The 23,843-nt window shown below is 33.7% G+C and overlaps 1 protein-coding gene across 6 annotated transcripts; it reads right to left on the bottom strand.

Moving 5' to 3' along the window:
* Positions 1–50: 50 nt before the first annotated feature.
* LOC110449145 lies at positions 51–22,736 on the bottom strand. Of its 6 annotated transcripts, none has more exons than XM_021495792.1 (12): positions 22,654–22,736; positions 22,200–22,216; positions 15,290–15,376; positions 11,104–11,214; positions 10,581–10,704; positions 9,104–9,454; positions 7,751–8,086; positions 6,400–6,714; positions 5,550–5,906; positions 4,247–4,398; positions 3,722–3,890; positions 51–3,378 (listed from the first exon to the last, which is right to left on the bottom strand). In XM_021495792.1, exons 1-12 carry the CDS (start codon positions 22,730–22,732, stop codon positions 3,212–3,214), a joined length of 2,265 nt encoding a protein of 754 aa, XP_021351467.1. In that variant the 5' UTR covers positions 22,733–22,736; the 3' UTR covers positions 51–3,211. The 6 variants fall into 6 exon arrangements, with proteins under 6 accessions (XP_021351467.1, XP_021351472.1, XP_021351471.1 ...); XM_021495797.1 differs by having other exon boundaries at positions 22,200–22,250; positions 22,654–22,697; XM_021495796.1 differs by lacking the exon at positions 22,654–22,736 and adding an exon at positions 22,525–22,644 and having other exon boundaries at positions 22,200–22,250.
* Between the last annotated feature and the right edge of the window lie 1,107 nt (positions 22,737–23,843).

Below are 23,843 nucleotides of genomic sequence, written 5' to 3'. Positions count from 1 at the left end.
CCACATGCAACATTGAAAACAAATACACAAATAACAAAACAATTTATTCATATCGTTTTATCATCTTTTATTATATAGCAAATTACAATTAACAAAAATAGAATAAATCACTGTTAATACTGAATGTGATCACTCTATGATAAACTCCCTTGCAACTGTCCATAATCATAGTCACTGATGAGTCACAGAAAACCTATTAAACTAACCCATGGTGTATTACACTTCATCTGACGAAAGCTCATATAAATATTGCTTTAACAGAAATCTTGTAGTTCGGTTTTTCTATCAGATGCATTTTTGGGCAATGGCGTAATTAAACAAAAAAAAATTAATGCAATATCGAGTTAAATGGACAATTATGAATACTTTTTGCATGGTGCTGTAAGATTAATTACTTATTGCCTAAGAAGTATTTTTATTTTTAAAATGACATTAAGCCAACCGCACGCTTCTGGAAAATACTGGACAGTGCTTCATTGATTGATTTGTGGTATACATAACCCGTCGTCTTACATATTATTTAATATAAATGAGAAAAATATTCTACATTGTTTTGATAAAAACACTGACGGTGAATCATAATATACATGGAAGCTCAAAACGTGTCATAAAACACACATTTTTCCGTGCCAAACCTCAGTAAGGAAGCAGGACGCTTTGGCGACAAAATAGTTCGGCTTTAACATTCTACATTCTCTCATCTTACTAGGCCACCTCAGTATTGTAGGTCTTGGTAAACTTATCCACTTCAAGAGCCGTTTTATTCTAAAAGAAATTAGGAATACACCAGTTCAGTTACCAGAGATGAATGACATCCTTTGTCGATATGCACCACATACTTGGAATCTAATTCGTCCTTCAGTTGATTGGGGAAAATATTAAACATGATACCCGTAAAGTATCTATAAAGCTGTAATATTTGGTAAAATTTAACATCAATATTTTTACAAAAACCTACCAAACTTCCAAAAACGCAAAGCATTAATTTTTTGCCATCGTTTTGCAATATTTTATTCCTCAAGGTCCACTAAATATATGCTGGGGATCTGTTGATTGTGGGATCTATTATCAATGGATTGCGCAACAAAAGATGTGACGTTTTCCGAGCCGATACCCTCTGAAAAGAGCAGTCAATGTTCATTTTGTCGATTCGACATCAAAAATATGTTATGGTTTCATATTTCCAATACAAATAATAATAAAACATAAGTTAGTAACCAAGCATGATACATTTGTCATTGGTACGAGGTTATAAGAATGAAATATTTCTTAAAATATTCAGAATACAGTGTCCGGGAATATTTCAAATATCAATCCGTCAATAAATTTATTCCTTTCTATGTTTGTCTGTAAACGTTTCATTAAAAATGTATACTTATAACAAAAATATTCATATTTATCAATTTCAATTTTATACATCTATACCGTCCTTTTATATTTAATGTATCATGCGTGGCATTGTTCATTTATATGTCATTTGGTAAAACACAATGATACATTCTATGATATAAATAGTCTTCGGTGCAAACCCGTCCAAAGCCAAAGTTTAAACTCTGACCAATTTTCCGCGAAATGTTTCTCTTTGTCTTTTACGAAATAGCACTATATACATGTATGAAAATATCCGTTAATTACGGATATATTAAAAAGGGGGAAGCAAAGGAAACTCTGTATACTGTAGTATATTTTATCATATCGGATATAATGTTAATAATGAAATAAGATATTGATCACTTTTCATATATCTAATTATAACCTCGATCTACAGATATTTAAACAACAAATCAAGCATATTCTTCCCAGAATTTCAGTTGCATTATGATGATCAGGGAGAAATGAAGCGAACGAGCCATGAGTGATATCAAATATTGATTCTTAATGTATCAGAAAAAAATGGAATAAAACTAAAAAAAAATGTTACTCTGCACTTTACAAAAATAAAACACGAGAACAATGTGTATACATGTACCATAAACATTGTATTCAATTAAGAGATTCCAACGCCACTGCCAAAAACTCAATTTTCATTTTAAAACTTGTTTTCTTGTATGACTTTATGTAGCTTGCTTAATCATTTATGAAATGAAAGCCATACATTTTGGAACTCTCATGATAAATGATAAAGGTGAAATAAGCATAAACATTCAACAACAGTTTTCCCAGTATAAAAAATACCAAAAGGGTCAGACCAGGATATCGAACCCTTGACCTCAGGTCATTATATTTCAGTCCTAACCAACGTTACTTCCTAGTCAACCAACATACTGTACCCTGTTTAACTTGCACTACCAATATCTAAACCAATGCTAAGGGAAAGTGATATCATGCAATAAACGCAACACTTCTCATGTGTTTTGCCTTTGTTTTGAGTGCATTAGGTAAGGAATCCCTCGTGTATTTCATTTTAAGTATTTATATTAATTTGACAACTCAAAATATTATTATATGCTTGTCAACACGATTGTCATTAAGGGAAGATGGATGGGTCGAAATATGATTGGTCAATTTCGTGTAGTAAAACAATGACGAGTTTACAATAAATGTACATTCATAAAAAAAATATAAATCACTAATCGAAAGTAGTATTTACTTACATATATACATTGAACATTTTTACAACTATGGAAACTTTAACCACAAATAAATAAATACATAAAGTTTTCAGAAGAAAATATATCTGTAACTGGATTTCATTAACAAGATATATAAGGCATTCTATCTCAACTGTGCCCAAAAAGTAATAATATATGTGTACGTGTTTGTTCTTTCCGAAGCCTACTCATAGAATCGATGTATTTTGGGATCTAGAGGAGTACATTATTTTAAGGGTTCTAGATGTATTAGTTAAGATATATTACACGCTATATTCGACTTGAACACTAAACAAAACTGAAATTTCAGCTTCAATATCAGAAACACACAAGTAGCACATTCAGCTAAGCATTAAGTGAAAGAAGTGCTCTTGATTTTTGATTTAACAACAACAACAAAATTTAAAAACAAACATTCAATTCAAATCACTATATTTCATGTGTCCTAGGCAGTTGGCTGGATCTGGAAATAATCCAGGTTGACAATTGTGCTCAATATATATGGTACCGCTAGCGTTCCACAAAAATATAGGGTATGGTTAAACGGGTGAATAACGTTAAAAAAACAACCTAAAATAATGATACTGCGAAAAGTGGTCACTCGAATAAACACATGTACGTTATCCACATTGTCCTAAGCAGTTGTTTGGATCCGGGTAGATAAGACTCAGGCCAGCTGGACATTTGTTCACTGCTTGAATAAGACTAGCAGAGTTACACGCAATGTACAGGCCGAAGACGGACGGGTGTGCGACGTTACACGATGCAAAGTTATCACAATAGGAATCTGAAATAAACAAAACAACACTATAGAATACTGTTGGTATTAGATCGCTTGAAAGATGCCGCATTTGTTTCCATCATCTGTACAGTAGAAGTACACAGAAGATAAAACTTTCTGAAATCTAATCCGATTTCAACATAAGATATTTATATCTAAAGAATAAATATAATAAAATAAAAAATGGTACAACTGTAACTGTATTATAGAGAATACATTTAAGGATTTTTTTCTTCAATAGAATGACAATTTTAGTAATATACGAAATTGAAATATTGTCCCAAGTATAGTACCAAAATCATTATTGGTGTGATTCACAAGAGTGTCGAAGTAGTATAACCGGTCTCACCTTCTAGTACATCAAACCTCTTAGATTCAGTGTAACTACGAGTTGTATCTCCCAGTGGAAGAAATGACATGGATGCATTGATAACTGTGGTATGTAAGGCAAGCTCCACCGGTTTATATGACCAAACGATCTTGAACGCTAGTGCATCCCTGATGTCCTCGTCAGCAACCTAAAAACTAGTAATCTATGCTGTGAGGACAATGTTAAGAATATGTCTTCTGTAAATTACAATGCGTAACAAAATGCATATCGAAACATTCTTTTAATAAAATTCGTTAAGAACTGCATGTTTCTATACCTGTTTACAATAGTGATTTAAAAGGATATTGAAAATTCAAATTTGTTATGGTTGTGTAACCGTGTATCGTAAGCCGTGACACAGAATAAACTATAATATGTAATTATCGACAGACATTTTGTACCGTATACGCGACAATGGGACTATTTAAGTTTGCTACTTCGTTGACAACGTGAACCTTTTAAAATATGCCAAACGAACGGATTTCGTAGGGGAAATAGCCTTACCGTCACTGCGCTCGCCAGAAGTGAAACACCGTCCTGCTTTGCAATGACATTAGACACAGAACAACCCATGAATCCCTTGAATTCAACATCTAGATCTCTTCCGGCTATCACAGGAGTGTCGGTCATGGAATACGTATACAGACTTTGGGGGACTGAAAAAAAAATATACAAATCAATGAAGGCCTATGTATCTCACAAAATATGGAAATGGAATAAATTGTTCGTATCCGCCAAAACGTAAAATCTTTTCATCTTAATTTTAATTAACGCTTATTGTATTCACATATTCTAATAAATATCAATCAATCAATTTTTATGAATGGCTATATCAATCATCAGGAGAAAGATAATGACGTCACGCCAGGTAACATCGCTTCACGCGCGAATTATACTTTCCAAAAAACTTGACCATTTGGCTGGAAGTAATGAAACCTATAGCAATTGAGAAAGACACCTTGATAAAGTTATCAGAGACATGTTTAAAAGATTTCATGTACAAATATCTATAATCATGTCTTGTTTTTGAAATGTATCGCATATAACACTTTGATCACAGTTTAAGATGCATTTAAATTGATATTAAACCATAGCACCAACACAATAGAGACGACCATGCAACGTTACTCGGGGGAACACAAAACAATATAGCAAACGACAGTATGAATTCCTATAAAAAAACACGACATTGCCATGTTAAGGGTAAGTGTGTCCTTATCAGCATGTGATACCTGAGACTATTATCAAACCCAGAGAGTATATCATTTTCCATTAAAAACGAACTTTATTTCTCCATTTTTTAAGTATTACTATGACGTCGCAATAGGTTGTCTATTAGGAATAAAGAAAGATAATGTCTTCATCTCACTTTGAAGATGGCATGACTATATTGTTGATGAATTCATACACATGGTCACATGTAACGCACGTGTATATGTGTGGGTCACCATACAAAAACTAATGTTAAATGCGATGTTTGCTAAAGAGTGACATGTCTATTATTACCTGTATAAAACATTATGTAATCTGCTGTCTGAACACCATGTTTGAAAATCAATGACGGAAAAAACGCCGACGTGAACAGACATTAGCAAAGTGACACATATCATCAAATATATGGAGCCCGTTTGAGTTATACTTCTCCAGTTTTGCCTGTAGATTGCAATTGATAACATGTTGTTCGGACCCAGGTATATGATATAATCTTCCCTATAGAACTCCTTTCAGTGATCCAACTTTTCATAATATGGACTGTATTGTTACAGTGAGATTAAATAGGTGTGGAATAATACACTGTAATACTTACTTGTGATGTTAACATGTATGTTTCTGTTTGACGACCCTCGTGGTGAGCGGAGAGTTATGGAGTAATCGCCTCCATAGTTACAGCCAACTCCTTTTAATCGGGTGATATCCACTCTCATCACACCATACTGCTGGGTAAATTTTATTGTCAAATTCTGTTCTTTATGTTCCGTCTTAGAATCCACATAAAATGTGATTGGAAACGATGGTAGCATTGTTCCAACGCCGTTTTCCGTCTTGGTATGGTTCACGAGAACTTCTTCGACGTCATGACCAGGACACCATGCGCAGAATATTATAAAGTTGTTGTCAGCGTGAAGTGATCTATTCTCAGATCCGGAACAACTTGATGGCACCTCTGACACAGAGAACATTATATCATATTTCACGTGATCCTCAATATAAAATGTGAAATGAACATACTCTCTCACATATAAACATGGTATAAACACTGTCCTATAATTGATGCAAAAGATTGAGCTGCTATTGCAAAGTTAACAATTACAAGAAATACATAGAAAGGAAATATCTCTTTTGATGATGATGCAGAAATCCAAACAAAGAAACTAAGAATCACTAGACGTGTTTGTATTAAAACCGGTTAGATGAACAAAAAATTCAGCGGTCCGATGGCGTAAAATATGAAGCTTTCACCTTCTACAAATAAGACTGGAGTTCAATTCTCCAATGTAACTTTTGAAGATGCAAGTTTACATGGCAACCTCTCTCGACCACATTGGTTCCTTCTGATTACCTTGCTTTTCGCTCATATTTAGATCGACATCCTTAATGCTATCCTGGCATATTAAAATGATTATTGATATATTGATCTACCGTGTTCGATACTTTACCTGATATGGCATTGACTTCGATGTTGGTGCGCGAGCCGTCTGAATAGTTTAAGGCCAGATGTCCTTTATCACCGCAATGGACCTCCGATATAGTAATATTGATCTCCATAATATCTCCATTTTTCATTGCAGTAAACATTAGGCGATCATTGAGGGCTTTCCCGCTTCCTTCGCCAGAAATGGTCAACAACGTTGTCCAGTCACCAAAGTAGTAACCCTTCCTCTCCAGAGCGATATTCACATCTCCATGTATTCTCTTCTTGCAGTTGATGTACCCAGGCTTGCCGATCGTGAAGGATACCGCAGAACAATAATCTGACATGACAATCGTACACAATTTGTTATTATATATTACTTGGTCTTGATTCATAGAAACCTGTTGCTCTTGAAAACAAATATTAAGCCGATTATAACACCAATATTTGTAAAACCCTGACTAACTGAAATGCAAAATACTATAGAATTCCACTGTAATTTTTCATACAGTTACTTCCCTTTAATTACGTTTTAGACACAGCAGTAGAAGAACTTGGCTAGTCAACTGCAGCATATCAGAAAGCTCAATTGGTCAAGTTGACCGTAACACAATTAGAAGTCAACGGTTCAAATCCAAGTCTGGCTCTGTTGTCATTTTTACTCGCAGAACACTGCCGTTGATTTTTTTAAATTATATCTTTTTGTTTTGTTATCCTTATTACTTCTTTGGTGAAAGTTCCAAAATTCAACAAGATGTGGGTTTTCTTTTCAAAAATGATTTATCAAATCTATTGCAATGTCATAGATATGGTTCAGTTGATAAAAGATGTTTTTGCTCATGGCCAAGGGGATTCACTCTGAGAGGTTTCACTTCTCTGATTTTCGCTATGGAAGTTCAATTTTTAAAATGTGAAAACGTTTGTCTAAAGGAAACATTTTCATAACATTTATGCATAGCATCTTTTTTTGTTGAATGATGAAAAGATATATATACGGATCAATTCTTGAAAACAACATGTAAATTTTTCGTCTCTTTTTCGTTTATATTTCATCTCAATTTTCGTCAGATTAACGCATTACTTCCCTAGAACAAACATAACTATGACTTTTCAAAATATTTAGAAAATTATTTTTATTTCCATGCCTAAAATTGTTCATCATCATCTATTGATTAATTGAACAACACATATGATTTCCCTTTTTAAGGTCGAACCTTTTAGCTCACATCGACTCGAGAGGCTTCTTCTGTGTGATCTGTTTTTAAATATTTGGGACTAAGGTAGGTGAAAATAAGGGACGGCATTACCAGAAAAAATACAGAAATTATATTGATATGTTGTCGTTCAAAAGAACGAGTGCAATTCTTATGACTTACTTGTGAGATCAGCGCTACTAGTGTTCAGTCGTCCATCCTGGACTAGTTGGTGCACCCCGTCATCTGGCTTCAGGGAACATATGACTTCATCTTTTGAAACCCAAACATCTGCGTCGATAACCGTTGTACAAACAACCTCTCCTCCTTCAGAAATATTGAATGTGTAGGTACAAGATACATCATCAAGAAATAAAGTATCTTCTCCCTTTTTAAGTTCCGGTACGATAACACCATGGTGACATCCAGTTTTCATAGAACACGAGAGATATACTGATTTGCTAACGCCATTTGCTCCCAAATATGGTTGAACAGATACGCGCACATCCTCCAAATTACCTGTAAATGATCAAACATGAGGATTTGTTACAGACATTTTGAATATAAATACAGCTCTACGCCCAGAACTTCATAACGAACATAAATTGACTTAAAAAAATGTCATGACAATTTATTTGACGATTCACTACGTGTTGCCCTTTACCAAGTTTACATTTTATTATTAATCAATATTAATGTATATTTTACTAGGTCATGTAAAACATTGGACTTTTGTTAATTATGTAAACAGATCAAATCTTGGTCTGGTAATAAAAGTGCTAATCGCAGCTTTTCCGGGGTAAACTATATATTCGTAGTACTTCTTGAGGAAAAGTTTTAAACATCTCACAAATGTATACTATGATAGTTACAATGAAGACGTGCATGTAACAATACGTAGCCCAAGCCTGCAAACGTTTAGTCAAACGATAATCAATTGCATATAACTACTCAGTCTAACTAATGTTTTAGGTTCAAGGGAATTGCTTGATTTTAAATTATTTGCATGACGGATGCTCCTTAAAAAATAGTTTGAGCTTTAAAATAGATAGATGTTTCGTTTCTTTGATTATACTTTTTATCATTGTCAACTGTAAAGTTCTGATAACAGATACATTGTATAAGATATTTTATCGCATTAAATGAGGATTGTAAAATTTACATGTATTATTATTATTATATTATTTAACTGTAAACGTTCATATTTTAGAAGTAATTTTAAGTGGTTTTGGCGATTAAAATATTACGCTTTACTATGATTGTGCTGTTTGAAGTTTCTTATTTCCTAATGCATATATTGTGAGTACGCCAATGCATCAACGCGTTGTTTTGTTACAATTTAACAATGTGTAAATTACGAATGAATACGATACAATAGGTGCATTCCGAATATCATGATAATGTTAAATTTTAACCTATTCCATGCATATGTGTAAGACTTTATAATCGTGTCTAGTAATTATATATTGATTGGTACACATTACTTTTTACATTTTACATGTAAGAGACAAAAGTAATGAATATTTATATACTTACCTAAATACGTAAGTGAGAATGTCTGGTAGTATTCAAGGCCGTTTGAACTGTTGAGATATTCAAAAAGATATACCCCTTCCATGTTACAAGTCAAAGCTCCCAGAATTGGTGACACCGTCAGTTTTTGTGTATCCGATGACCAACTGATAGTCCATAATCCGGCCAAAGTGATGTTGATGGAATTCCGTAGATGAACACTTGCATTAACTATTGTTTTGTTTCCAGGAAAGGATAATCTGACTTTGGAAACGTCAAAGGCAACACTGGCTGCGACTTGTGGACATTGTGACTCTGCAGAAGCGGAAGCACTTGGGGAAATAGATCCATCACAGAATGGCAATGGTTCGAGAACTAGTCACCGGAAATTAAGAATTTGAAAAAATTAGGTTCATACTTTAAATTAAAACAGAACTAAATACAAATAGGTTAAGTATGGTTTTATATACATACAATTTACTCACATGATACATATAGTCAAATCACATTTACGGCCGCATAACCAGTAACTATGCAACTTTTCTTATTAGATATGTAAATTGATACTGATATACATTGTTCATATCACTATTACTGTACACGTAATTCTAATTGGAAATGATATTTTAGAATTTTGAACATAAATAAGTCTACAATGTACATCGCTGTTTTAATTTAATAATTCACTGGGGGTTTTGGTGGGTTTTTTAATATCTTTTCTCCAAAAAATGCAATAATTACATGTAAATCAATATTATTTAAGTAAAATCACAAATAAGGAAGAGTTAAAACTAGTCATGTTTGACGCATTTTAAATATGATTTTAATTATTCTATTTGTCAAATCTTTATCGGAGTTATTGAGGGAAATGCATGAATATAGAAACATTTATATTTACATTTGGTTGATAACGTATTAATGTGTACACATAAATTTAGCGGAAGCGCGACTTTTCTACAACATACATTTATAACTCGAAATCGTACCATGAAATTTCACAATATTACTCTGCACATTGCATTGTCTACAACTTTGTTCAGTAGTATGTAAATAAGGATCAATTTCTTTGTTAGGTGGGATTTGGACATGGGAGTATGACCTATATAGTAACTTGAAATGGGTCTTAAACCTTTGATTGTAACGGGAAATAGATTCATATTTTGGTATCGTGGTAATGTTGAAGGGTGGACAATAGTATTGATCTTAGAAATTTAGATTTGGTCTTTATCCTGGTTATGTGATCATCAAATGGTAGACTTTCGCAAAAAAAAATCGCTATATTAACGCCGGTTACTCTCCTTTTAATCCTAACCAAAGAACATTTTTTGATAAAAATATTGGTATTTCATCTTATTTCGGATAGAAATTGAAACTATAAATATATTTCATACAGTGAATACCTGCTTAATATATTACCCAAGTGAAAGATAATAATGCCTTAGGGAGTTACAGATGAGGCAAAGGCAAATACTGTTTTCGTATATATAAAAACATTTCGTACTTTTTGGCGGTGGAGGATTGGTTGGTTCCGGTAGATATAATATCCCGACGATCACAAGGGCGATAACTCCTAAAACCATTGGAATGATAGTAAAAAAAGAACACATTCTTCGGCAGGACATTTTCTGAAACAAATATATAAAAAAGATAATGCTTAATGATTGTTTCTGGTTTAGTGTTGTCACAGCACATCTTTTGAAAAATGTTCAATAGAATTCGTAACATATTGAAGGTTGAGCAAGTAGTGTGGTTTAAACATTATTTTACGACACAATTTAACTTTTTTGGCTAATTCAGTTTCTTTTTTCTAAATTCATTCGATATTCTTAAATGCAATATGTGTATTTGGATACTCAAACGACGATATTGAGATAGTTAAAAACCAGAAGTACAATTTTTGTTTGGTATTGGTGTTTTTTTCATATTTGATTTGAGTTCCAAAGCAAGTAACAATAAATCAGATACAGCCAGTAAAATATTTAATTCAACTTAAAACGGTAACTTCGTTTTTCATGATCGCTTACCTCAACTTTTTCATCTTTAAGACCAACTGTCTCATCCAATAGGATATGGCCATTATCTCTATCCATGCGTATCATTTCGAAATCGCCACCGGTAGCTGCCGCAGTGAAGTTCTGCAAATAATGCAAACAATAAAGGATGTTTATTTCATATTGTTATGGGTAGACAAATGTACATTGTAACACTACCAACTTATTTATCATATGTATACAAGTATATATCAAATAGCTTCTTGTTCGTAAATACAAATGAAGTAAAACTTGTTTGTAAGCATATGTGAAATGACCACACGTGTGTAAATACATGTAAAATAAACAAATATTTGTATGCATATGTACAGATTTATGTGTGCTAATGTGAATGTATATGTAGGTGTATGAATATAATAGCGTGTTTGTAAGCATATATAAATACCAACGCGTGTATAAGAATATGTGAAACAGCTTCATGTGTTCAAACTTATATAAAATTGCCGCTTGCGTATAAGAATATGTAAAATAACCATGTGTGTGTAAGTATACCTGGAATAGCCACGGGAATGTAAATAATTATGTAAAATAGTCATGTGTGTTTAAAAACATGTAAACTAATATATTGGTATTTTGAAATTAGATCTGAAGTAAAAAGAATCAATTACTGATTAAGATTAAGCTAAATACCGACCTTGAACAGATTTTAAACTACAAAACTGTTTAATACTTCATATTGCTGATAACTCTCTGTGGTTTAGATAGCCTCTGATGAGCAAACTATGTGATCATTAAGTAATAATTATAAAAGTGAAATTACCGATTACATGTATGATCTCCGTAATTAGGATTTGAATATATATGTATATACATGTAGATTTATAGTTTTTTTTAAGCACGTCTGTATGCGACATAACATATAATTTTAAATTAAGAAAAGCACACATACTCAATAAACCAACCAGCAAACGGAAACATAAATTTACCTGATTTATTAGAAAGAAATTTAACAGAATAAATTTGTATCAAAGATAACTTTTTAATCAAACACTCTACGTATCAAACGGGTCCAAACGTTTCAAGACCGATGCGTACCATGTTTGTGTAGAAAGTCTTCTTTGATGCATACATATTTCGGCACTGATAAATCTTATTGAATACATTAGAGATAAAAGCTACCATATTTAAAAACACGCACGTATTATTGCTACGATAAAGGTGAACAAAATGCTATACATGTACCTGGTATGTGTGACCTGCCAATAATGTTTCTATCCTTGAAAGCTTTATAGACGTTTGTATGTAAAATCACTATACACAAATTCCATATCCACGAATACTAATTTGTGATTTCAATAGAAATATGTATTCTTACGATACGTTTCTTTCAAAGCAGGATAAATAATCCAAGAAAACTACGACTTAAAATCCAATGAAAAAATACATACTTTAATACAATGACGTCGAAACATTTTTCTGTACGTGATTCAGTACACTTGTGATACAGGGTGCACTGTTTACAAACGTTGACATATTAACAATTCTGACGCAATCATGGGATTTACAGCATGTCTACTTTAGCTCAGGTTTGGTTTGCACAAACGCAAAGAAAAAGTACGATTTATAGAAATATTTATGGACGCCTACTGACCTATCAAAGCGTGTTCAAATACTGTAAAACACTCTGTCTATGTCACTTGAAGAGTAATGCGTTACAAGACATTGCCTTAACGTGTAATTGTTTTTATCGATAGCACATCCATATATATTGTCTTAATTACTCTTATCATCAGTGGATAACACCAAGGCGGCCGGGGGTTCGATTCCACGATCGAATGTGAAAAGCTATGGGGTCACATGCCCGACCAATAAGATTTTCTCCGGGTACTCCATTTTCATCCCATATTAAAACATCCTGCGAGCTAACAGATGAGCCAATTGATAAATATAAGTTGATATAACTTGTTTCAAAAACGTTGTAAAAATATTTGATTTTGATAACTATTATTATATATTGTATACATAATATTATCAAAAGATATGAAAGTGATGTAAAGCTCTGACTTTTTTTTAATTTATATGTATCTAAACAAATCAACATTTTGAAACAATACAAGGAAAGGTTTACAATGTTATCTACTAAAAGAGATGAATCTATAATCAAATCGATATTAAGAAACATTTTCCTTGCAAAATAAACAGATGTAAAGTTTGAGATAATATAGAGCACCTGTAAAGTGTTGGACAAAAAAATAGTCTCCCCCATTAGACAGAGATTTTGACACTTCCGGTCAGGGTAANAAAATAATCGTTCGTAGGAGTATATACCTTGGGCAAGAAATTTGAGAATCTTTCTCTTTCGGTTTGGATTTTCTGTCTTTCCCCAAAGGTGTGGAAAGATTATATTAGTCTATATATGACGTATCATCAGGGCTGTTGAATTGATTTCTGTTGGTATTTATAGTAAATTTGAATACTAACATAGACACCAGTAGTGACCAGGGAATTGAACTTTTCTTGAAAAGCATACGAAAGGTATTTATTATGACCCTTTCTTATTATGTTTTAAATTCAATATTTTCCTCATATTTGAGAATATCATCAAAAAGACATCTTTAAACAACCACGAGTGCTAACTGAGATAGAATATAACACTGTTGAGAGAGTCATGCTATTCATAACAGATAAGGAGATGCCACACAGATTTGTTATCTGTTATGCAATATTTTTATTAACATAACAATGACAGGATTATTTTTTTTCTAATACCTTTCCAGATTATGAAATATTTTCTTTACCTGACATCGTAATATTTTAAACTTCGTGATGACCTTCAAATTGTGTACCTCTTATTGGAACGCATCAGCTATAATTAGTCGGGATACAATATTGGACTGTGAGGTGAATGCCGTTGAGAGGAAATCGTACAGTATACAGTGTAGCTTCCTGTAAGTAAATCGTACGGAGGTGCCCACAGCATCGGGAACACTTGATGCCTAACATGGCACAGAGCATCAAACTGAGATGAACAATGTTTGTTAAACTACTTCCCATGTGTAAATAAACAATGTAAACTGGGCTGTATCTGATAGATAGTAATTATTTGTCATTTCTCCTTTTTGGGGAAAGGAAACATGTCAATCTGACGTGTAACAATTGTTCTAAGTATATAGAAATCACGTTAAAAAGGCTTTAGTGCGTACACACTCACCGTTGAGAGTCACCGAATACAGCCGATATTACAGGGATATACTGATTGATATGTATGATTGCTCAAGCGATCGTTTCACATTGAATGCTTTTTCTAGTTTTAAATCAGCTATCTATTATTCATGGCACATATCCGATGACGGCTAGGAGCGATTGAAAGCCTACACAAATGTTCAGCGTTCATTTTTTGTACTCTCTTAAGAGTTTCCCAGTAACAGAAAAGATAGTAGTATGTTTCACAGGGGATCGAACCCGCGATCCACGACTTCCTAGTCGGACGCTCTACCAGTGAGCTTAAGAGGAAACGCGAAGCTAGAAGGCGACCTTAACCCTATGCACAGTTAAAATCTGCCACACTACTCTCCCCTTTTTAAATGTGTTCGCCTTCGAACACCACAACAAACCAGTGCTTACTCCCTGTTACAACAGGAAGGGCCACGGACATATAAATATAGGCGGAGGTATAAAGACCAAATTGCGTGACGTCATCACTACATGTAGTAGATGTGGGCGAAGTTAACTAAGGCTTATGCAAATTTAAATCTGTCACTTTTATTGAACCGATCACAAGTTATTATGGTGGTTTTTTTAAATTAATTCATGTCCGCTGATCTGACTAATAAATCAAATAGTTATGAACCTTTCACAGATATATACTGTAGAGATACAGAATAGTTTTTCTCCTAAAACCTGGTCAAAATCGAAAACTATCCCTAAAATTATTTTATCACATATACCATTGATAGCTTTGTTTCATCCCAATTCTTACAAAACTTCCAACCCTCTAGTTCTGTCATCACTATACAAATTATAAAAATTGTCACATAAAATACGGACATTTCCAACATACCGACACTCCAAAGCATTCAGGCCGAATATCATGTTATACAGTAAGTGAGTCACTCTAGATCTATGGATGACACTTACAAGCAAAGCTACCTACCTTCTCCATCGACGTTACTTTACCTCACACTAGACACAAACGGTCTAACTTAGCCATATTACATACCAGTGGCGACGCCATTTCGGTACTGTTTCTGAAGGTGGTGTATGAATTAGCATATGACACACCTCTTTGATGAGAATAGTGCTTGTCCTGGAAATAAAATAAAATAAGAATAAATAAAAATCAAGAAATCGTCCACAGGTGTCCACAGATTTGGTATATTTTATGCCAGTTTTTATCTAAAGCTATGCGATGTTACTTTTATGTATTGTTCAACCTTTGAGCTGAAAATGGACAGCGTTGCTGCGCATATTATGCTTTATATTAATCGAAACTTTACCTAATTTACAACAATTATGAAACAAGTAATTTCAATCTAAGTTAAACACTCTTTTTTTGCCCTGATGTTACCGGACGGATGTCTTAATATAGGTGGAAACCGAAAAACCATGTGAAAACACACGTGGTCGGGCAGGTGATCCCATATATAATGCATTGTATGAATATGTAACTTCGAAGCTTGTTTTTAGGACAAATACGTACATTTACGTTTTGGAATGCATGCAAATCAGTAAGACCCGTTTTTATCTTGGATACACGCTAGTCTTATATATGCGTACAGTTAGTGTATCTGACAGTATCGGTTCACCTTAACATATATAAGAAGAAAAAAATATGAAAATATGTAATTAATGCACGAATTATACGGTTTGTAGATATAGACATGCCCCGTATACCATTTATTTTATTTTATTGTTTTAGTTTTTTATTGACACGTTGGTTCGCCTCTCTATTAAACATATTTCATTATATCTCCAAAACCCGCGAAATTATATCAAGGATCCCTGTCCCAGTGCACAGTGAATTTTCGAACATGCAGTAACCTCCCCTTTATCTAGTTTTCGATATAATTGTAAAACAGTTGGGTCAGTACACTCCCGTTGACTAGCTACCTCAGTCAGTTACAGAAATAGTCTTAATTTTTGCAGTACGGGTTCGAATCCCGGTCTAGCCCCGCTGATATGTTTTTGACACTCAGAATACTGTTATATATTATATTTTGTCAAATAATAATAATATACAAAACTTGATATAGCGCCCTTTCTAGCTAGAATAAGCCACTCTAACGCGCTTTACAGTACCTAGATATACAATTTTTATGTACTGTTTATTTTGTATTCATCATATTCCGAAAAACAGTCCCGCAATGAGTTCCGCAATAATTATTATTTTTTTATTATTTATTTAAAGCTTTATATTTATGCTGGTAAAAACCAACCCAATGCTTAGCTACAGTTCTCTTTGGCAGTGGTAGAGGGATCCTTAAATACATTGACAATGTTATGTCGTGTAATGTGATCAAACGTGACTTGAAACCTAAATCTACATGTACCTGTACAGGTTGTTCGGTAGGTTATTGTTGTGTTTAGCGTGGCAGTAATTGTTACGTGAAAGTCTGTAAACAGTGCACTTACGTCTAGAATAGATTGATAACTATTAGACAAATCCCTTTCATAGCTAGAGTATAGGTGGATGCACAGTGCACGGCCTCATAACTAATGAAGTTGTTGCTTAATGTATAGTTATTCAGCGTTGCTGAAACAGCATCTGAGAGAAAATACGACTGTATAGCTAGTTGTAACTTAACTGAATTAGATTACAAAGTTGTACGGCCTTATAACTTTTAACTGAGATAAGTGTATTGTACCTGTATGGTCTAAATAGGCAATATCACAAATAAGTATGGTAATGATTTTTTATTACATAACTATAGTTGTTATTTGTATTCATGTGATCATTTCTAAAAATGTTATTTGTCTTTAGCGTGTTAATGTTCATTTTTTTTCCGAAATGGCGGACAGAGTGATATCGAGGGCGAAATAATGACGTCAGGTCAGCATAGCATAAAATGGTGCTGAAATGTTTGGAACCTTTTGTTTGCATTTCGTTGATTTGATCAGTGGTTAGGAACTGGTGTGTTCCAGTCAAAAATTAGCTCGGCTACTTCGGTAATACAAAATGTTGAAATATCATAGAGTGTAATACAGGACCTTATCTTGCATGGCTTGAAATCTGGCCGTATTACTATAGTAAGATTCACCAGGTATGTAATGATCATTAATGCATTGTAACTTACTCTAACATACACGAGTTATAATACAGCACCTCGTAGCTGGTGTATCGCACATAGTGTACAGAACCAAGGGACTTAGGTAAATACAGACTTTGTGTGTTGGTAGTACAAGGAAGAGAGCGTGACCTACCAGAATTAGGTATATTTATAAATAGGTCGTTCGCCTGCCGAGTATTTGTATAAGCGTTAATGCAGTTAACGATATCCAATACCATTTATGACATGTTTACTTACCTGCGTTTCCTCCTTGTTTACATTAAATACATCTGTATAACAATGACGTCACATACATTTTGGGGCCAGACACAGTCTGATAAGAATGCTATCAAATAAGAAACACTTGTTTTCATATTTTTCTTCGACTGTGGTAAACAGACATGATTTGGACAGCCATCCGGAAAATTACGTTTATATCACATCTTTCGGTTTTTTGTCGTCGAAGAAGACAGTTGCCACTTTATATGTGGTTCTGCATAAATAACAAATTACATAGATAAGACCTGCGATCTCTAATCATCAAAGTTTTACTTTAATCCCAAACAATTTTTGTATTAAACGTGTCGCAACGTTGCAAGACCGACTGGTCCCTTTGTAAAGCTATCGTATGTTAACAAAGGGACCAGTCGATCTTGAAATTGTTTATGGATGTAGTAAAACTTTAAATTACATATTTCCAAACTCATGAATCATATTGAAAATGCCATTTGTAAGTAATTATTTTTTTGTTTTGTTATCCAATATTTATAAACTATCTACATCATTAACTAAAAGATAATTAACAAATAAACAAATAAAGTAAACAAATACATTTGAATCAATTGTTTTAGGGAAACGTTGTTCAAGAATGTATTTGGATTTGGGGACTAGGGGAGAAAACTCCTTCTAAAGTGTATATACATGTGTGAATGACCAGCGAAAGGAAAGTAAAACATCTATACCGTGTTTGTGAGATGAATTGTCAGTTGACTTAATGTGTATCTCAGTTACAGTGTATCCTCCTGAAAGGTTACTAGGTTTACTTCAGTAGAACATTCGATTTCTTTTTTTTAAGTTTATCAATTTGGATCAGCCCTGATTGTTATTGTTATTTATTTCCAAAATTAAGGCAAGGAGGGATTTTCGAAACAATAAAATCAGATTGGATACATAAATTACAATCATGTATACCCCAGTTTTGATCATTCAGAACGTCCATATGGTACCATTATTGTCAAACAAGTTGGGTTTAAGTAACTCGATATATAAGTATAAAAAATGAGTGGGAAGTGCAACAATAACTGTTTGACATTTTTATAAGCAGACAAATATATAAGAAACTAATGTACAACTGCGTGTCTTTTACATGTCAAACATATTAGAAATAAATGAATAAGGTAGATTAGTTGAGTGCAAATCTGCTGCTGCTGCTGCTCACAATTGAACCTCTTAGAAGAAATCCTCTCCCTATGCGTGCCTGTGATACCCACTGCATTTGACACCCTTAATATACATATGTAAACCTCACTCCTCTAACAAAGTAAGTTCCCTCGATGTTGAACAATCTCATATGATTATACAAATAAAACGCCATCGTCAATTTGTTATCTGTATACAAGATATCCTGAACAACAAAATCTCCTAAAACTACATCTGATTCGCTTAGGTGACTCGTCAAAGATCCTTTAACTCTTTCATGAACAGGTTACATTAATATTCAAAGATAGATTTTTGCTTCATCTTAAATCTTTATACCCTTTCCGTTTTGTCTCAGAGGTGCCTTCTTCCAACTACCGTTACCTATTATTTTAGCCAGAATTTTACTCCTTAATATGTGTCAAATATGCAATATTTTGGCTGTTGTATCACATTTTAGCTAAATATCTAGGTCTTAACGTTTGATCTGAATTATGTCATAAATTAATTGTATCCCCAATCAAATTCATATATGTATAAATTATATCTGCAGATCTAGAGGCTTAAAAAATGTTAAAGAAAATAGCACCAACTGTCCTAACAGTACACGTACTACAGCAGAGAAAAGATGTTTGATGTATGTGCATTCTTTATAATCAATGTGGAGGATTCTAGATGTAATGGATATTATACATTGTAGGAAAGTAGAAGAGGATCCTTGTAAAGTTGTTGCGACCAACCGTCTTCACTCCTGCTGAATTATTGAGTAGAAGCGTTGGAAGCACTTTACTTGTAGGTAATTCTAAATTACAATAATAACTTACACGTAAGTAACAAGAGGCCCAGGGGGCCTTATCGCTCACCTGTTTCTTTTATTACATGAAACTGACATATAGGTAACGTCAGACCAAATTTGGTAACTAGAACACAAGCCATGTTAACAACTCTTAAACGGTTCTTTAGATATTGTTGTTTGAAATTTGAAAATTGTAACTTTAAAGCTTTAACACACGTTGACCTTTGACTCCGGCTAGCACTTAAAATTGACCATTGATCTCATACTGTGATAACAAAAACGATTCATACAGCTGGTCTACATAACATACCCAAGTGTCATGACTCTAGACCAAATGGTTCTTCAGATATTGTTGGATCATAAAAAGAAGATTTTTCAAACTTTTAACCCATGTTGACCTTTGACCCCTGACTAGCACTTAAAGCTGACCTTTGACCTCATTACTGTAATTAAGGAAAAGATATGCATTGCTGGCGTGCATAATATACCCAAGTATCATGACTCTAGTCCTTTCAATATTGTTGTTTGAATTTCTTAACATATTTGACCCCTGTGACCTTTTAGTGAGGAAACTTTATAACACTCCATCCCATCTACCTACTGGTCAAATACCGTGACCCTAGGTCAATCAGTTTTTCAGTAGAAGTCGTTCAAAAGAAAAAGTTGACGGACAGACAAAGGACGCCGCACTACGGCATAAGCTAATAAAGTACAACTGTTTTGAAATCTACCCATATTGCAATTGTTAAGAGAGATAATGAAAAGTATAGGGTCATGATTACGCTATAAAATATGCAAAGCATATTTCACCATAAGTTTTCAATTAAAACATACAATAATACGAAATTTTGAATTCATATTTCACCGAAATTTAGGTACATGTACATGTATATACATTAACTGCGGAATGACATCTGAAACATTACAATACATGCATATGCAAACTGACTTTATTGTCGCGAAAATACTTATCTCTGTACTCTTATTCATAAATATAAATATTCATCGAGGTTGGTACACTTATAAGTAGCTAATAGGCAGAGTAAGATCTTTAAAAAATACTTTGAAAAAATGTCGGTCTGGGCAATATGTGTCTTGCAAACCATTTCAAATATGATAAAAAAAATGTATAGAAGGTTTCATATTAAGTCGTTTGGCAAGTCACTCATGTTAAAATATGCATGTCACGCGCATGATTCTTGAACACCACACTCAACCACTTTTAAAATGCTGTAATACATGCATTCAAGCACACCATTTTAAACGCTCAGAAAGTTGTTAGAAAGATTTCACATCAAACCACTTCCTGATAATATTACTTAAGATATCAAATAACGCCCTATTTTTCTGAAATCATGACCATCCTTCTATGCTAATTAAATCAAGCGCCCCACGCAATCTATAAACTTTTAGTGAATTCATATTTAGATCATAAATGGCTACCCACCTAAAACACCATGTGAAGTCAAACTTATTTCTATTTATTATAAAATTACTGTACATAAATAGAGAATAACACATGCCTTTTTATGTCTAAAACATCCCTCGAGCCGATATTGCAGTCTCGGGTTGATACTGGGTGTGATAGGAAAAAACATGTTTTATTCTCTTTATTGCATACTTACTAATAAAAGCTACTATCTTATGATCTATTATTCTTTTGAAATATTGGAAAACGAAACATTTCCAAAAGGGGTGTGATACGGGTTTTGCAGTGTGATACGGCGAGGGCTGATATGGGTTAGAGCGTATCGCATATACAAAAAATCCGTATTTATTAGTAAGTATGTAATAAATATCAATATTAGTATAAACCATATACCTGCATTGAACTGATAAAAAATGAAGTAATATTAAAAGAATTAAAAATAAATAAATTCAGTAATATACATCGCATAATAATCGCGCATGCAAACTTTAATGAAAATTGAAAGAACAAAAAACTTCCTTTTATTTTTATACATACGTGAACGAAAATACTAATTATGTTTACTTTGAACTAACAAGTTCTTAACGACGTAGTGGACATAACTTCCTGGTTTGGTTAAACTAACATAACCATACCTAAATGTTACACAATAGAACCATCCATCTGTACACAACCGGCTCGTACACCCATATACACTTATATGTTTACAATACGTATGCTCGTGTGTAGTCTCTGTTGGTGTCACGTTTCTATAAAAAATACATATTTTTAAAAATCGGATGGTGGATACTGACGCCCCAACATAATTTATGTGCATGCAGAGGCGACATGATATTCTCAGAATCACAAAACACACATGTCAGTTGGGTTAGTTAAGGAATGCAGTAAGCTATAAACTACACCACCGTCTATAATTTAGCCTCCGCCTTTCCTACGTGATTTCCCTATTTAATATTTCTGTTCCCCGTTTCAGTATTTCCCCTGTTTGTCTCCATCTGTCCTGTTTTAACTGTTTAAGGCTTCACAGAGAGTATATGGAAAGCCTTATTGTTTCAAAGAAGTTGCATTTGAATTCCTACTTTTGTCTCAATTAATTTCAGAACACAATTTAATACCGATATTCTGCTTATAGACATAGCGACAGATAGCGTTACAGCTACTTGTGAAGAACACAGAATTACACGTAACACAGAGCAAAAATAACTTACAAAAAAGTACTTACACAATGTCTGTATTTTCCTGAGAAATGGTTAATCACACTGTTCTAGAAATACTGTTATTGTAACAGAAAGTCAAATGAGGAGCTTGAGTGGTAAACATTAGTCCCATGCTCCTCATACATGTACAAATTACACATTGTTTGTTCAATATATGCTCTCTTTATATATCTATTGTTTTAACTGCCATTTTACTATCACAGTAAACAATGTCCATGAACCAAAAATCATAAAAGCAACCTCCGTAATATTACAGATCTGTCACATGGTTCGAAAACGTTATATATTGTTAACTGATATACAGGAAGTTCTGTGGACAACAATACCTACCTAAACGAATCACCCAGACAACACGTCCACTATGCACACCATGTATACCGGCACTACATGTATATATGTATATCTACCCGATATGCAATTCGTCCTACTCGGGTGACTTTGACACACGGCTATACTTACCATTCAAATTGTGTAACAGCGCCCCTCCTCGGTGCCGAAACGTACAAAATATGGTCTGTATGTACATATCGTACCTCATTTACCTAGCAAACAAGGAAGCAAATTAAAGGAACGAGCATGATTGTCTAGTCTATCCAATCACTATAGAGGCATTTGTAAGCATGATTGTTAGCTTAACGCTATCCTTTAATAACATATCAAAATGGAATAAATTATTAGTTTATCATTCCTACTACCACGATGGTGATGATGGTATTTAGAAATGATGAGGATTGCATATTCTGTGCCAAAAAGAGTACAAAATGCTTCAGGTAAGGCTGTTATGTTAAGCAACCTAAAGTGTGTGTGCGTTGGTAAAAGACCGTAATGTAACGGGTGAGTGAGTCTGTAGCTACGGCTTCCCTGTTAGACTGAACACACACACCCTATATACGTGTACAAGACAGGGATATGCACAGCCTTAACGAAAAGTGATACGCCACACTACTTAATGGAAGTGTATTCAGGTACAAATTAAACAATGTTGTTGGGTACATTGTCTACATACAATATGTATAACAACGTATATTGCAAATCATGCTGAATTTGTGGAATAATTGTCGATTTCTGTACGCAGCAATATAGTTTATTAGTTTTCTGTGTGTGCGTTCAGTATACTAAGCAGATCAGGCAGTGCTCATTCGTTAGTCTACACGCCCATTATTATTGATTCGAAAAAATCGGCGATAGTTATATTTAACTAGTTTAAGGGCAAAGTTCATTATAACCTTGTTACACATACATATTCCATAACTGTTGTATAAGGGAAACATTGCATATTACAGTGAATATATATTTTTTTGAAATTCGCTCGTGAAGAAGTCTTGAATGTCTTGAGGACGATTTGTACCAAATTGTGTTAAAACTTGCCGGAATTATGACCAAATTAAATATTCCAGCTAATCAGAGCCATGTCGTTATCCTCGTCGCGTATGCTTTTGACACAAGGACAAAAACAATTCCATCAAATTCTCTTCAAGAGAAGAAAATATTCGTATAGGAGAACATAGGTTCCATTAAACTATAACACCTTTGCCAACAAATGATTAAACTGGTATTCAGTCAGTTTTAGTAGTTACAGTGGCGAACATAAACATACATGTACGAAAGAACCAAACAAAAAGAGAAAATTCGAACAAAACTGTCCCATA

The sequence above is a fragment of the Mizuhopecten yessoensis genome, unplaced genomic scaffold (genome assembly GCF_002113885.1).
Source record: "Mizuhopecten yessoensis strain PY_sf001 unplaced genomic scaffold, ASM211388v2 scaffold4511, whole genome shotgun sequence".
NCBI classification, from domain to species: domain Eukaryota; kingdom Metazoa; phylum Mollusca; class Bivalvia; order Pectinida; family Pectinidae; genus Mizuhopecten; species Mizuhopecten yessoensis.
Note: the sequence above shows the minus strand (reverse complement) of the source record. Positions and strands in the feature narration are given on the sequence as shown.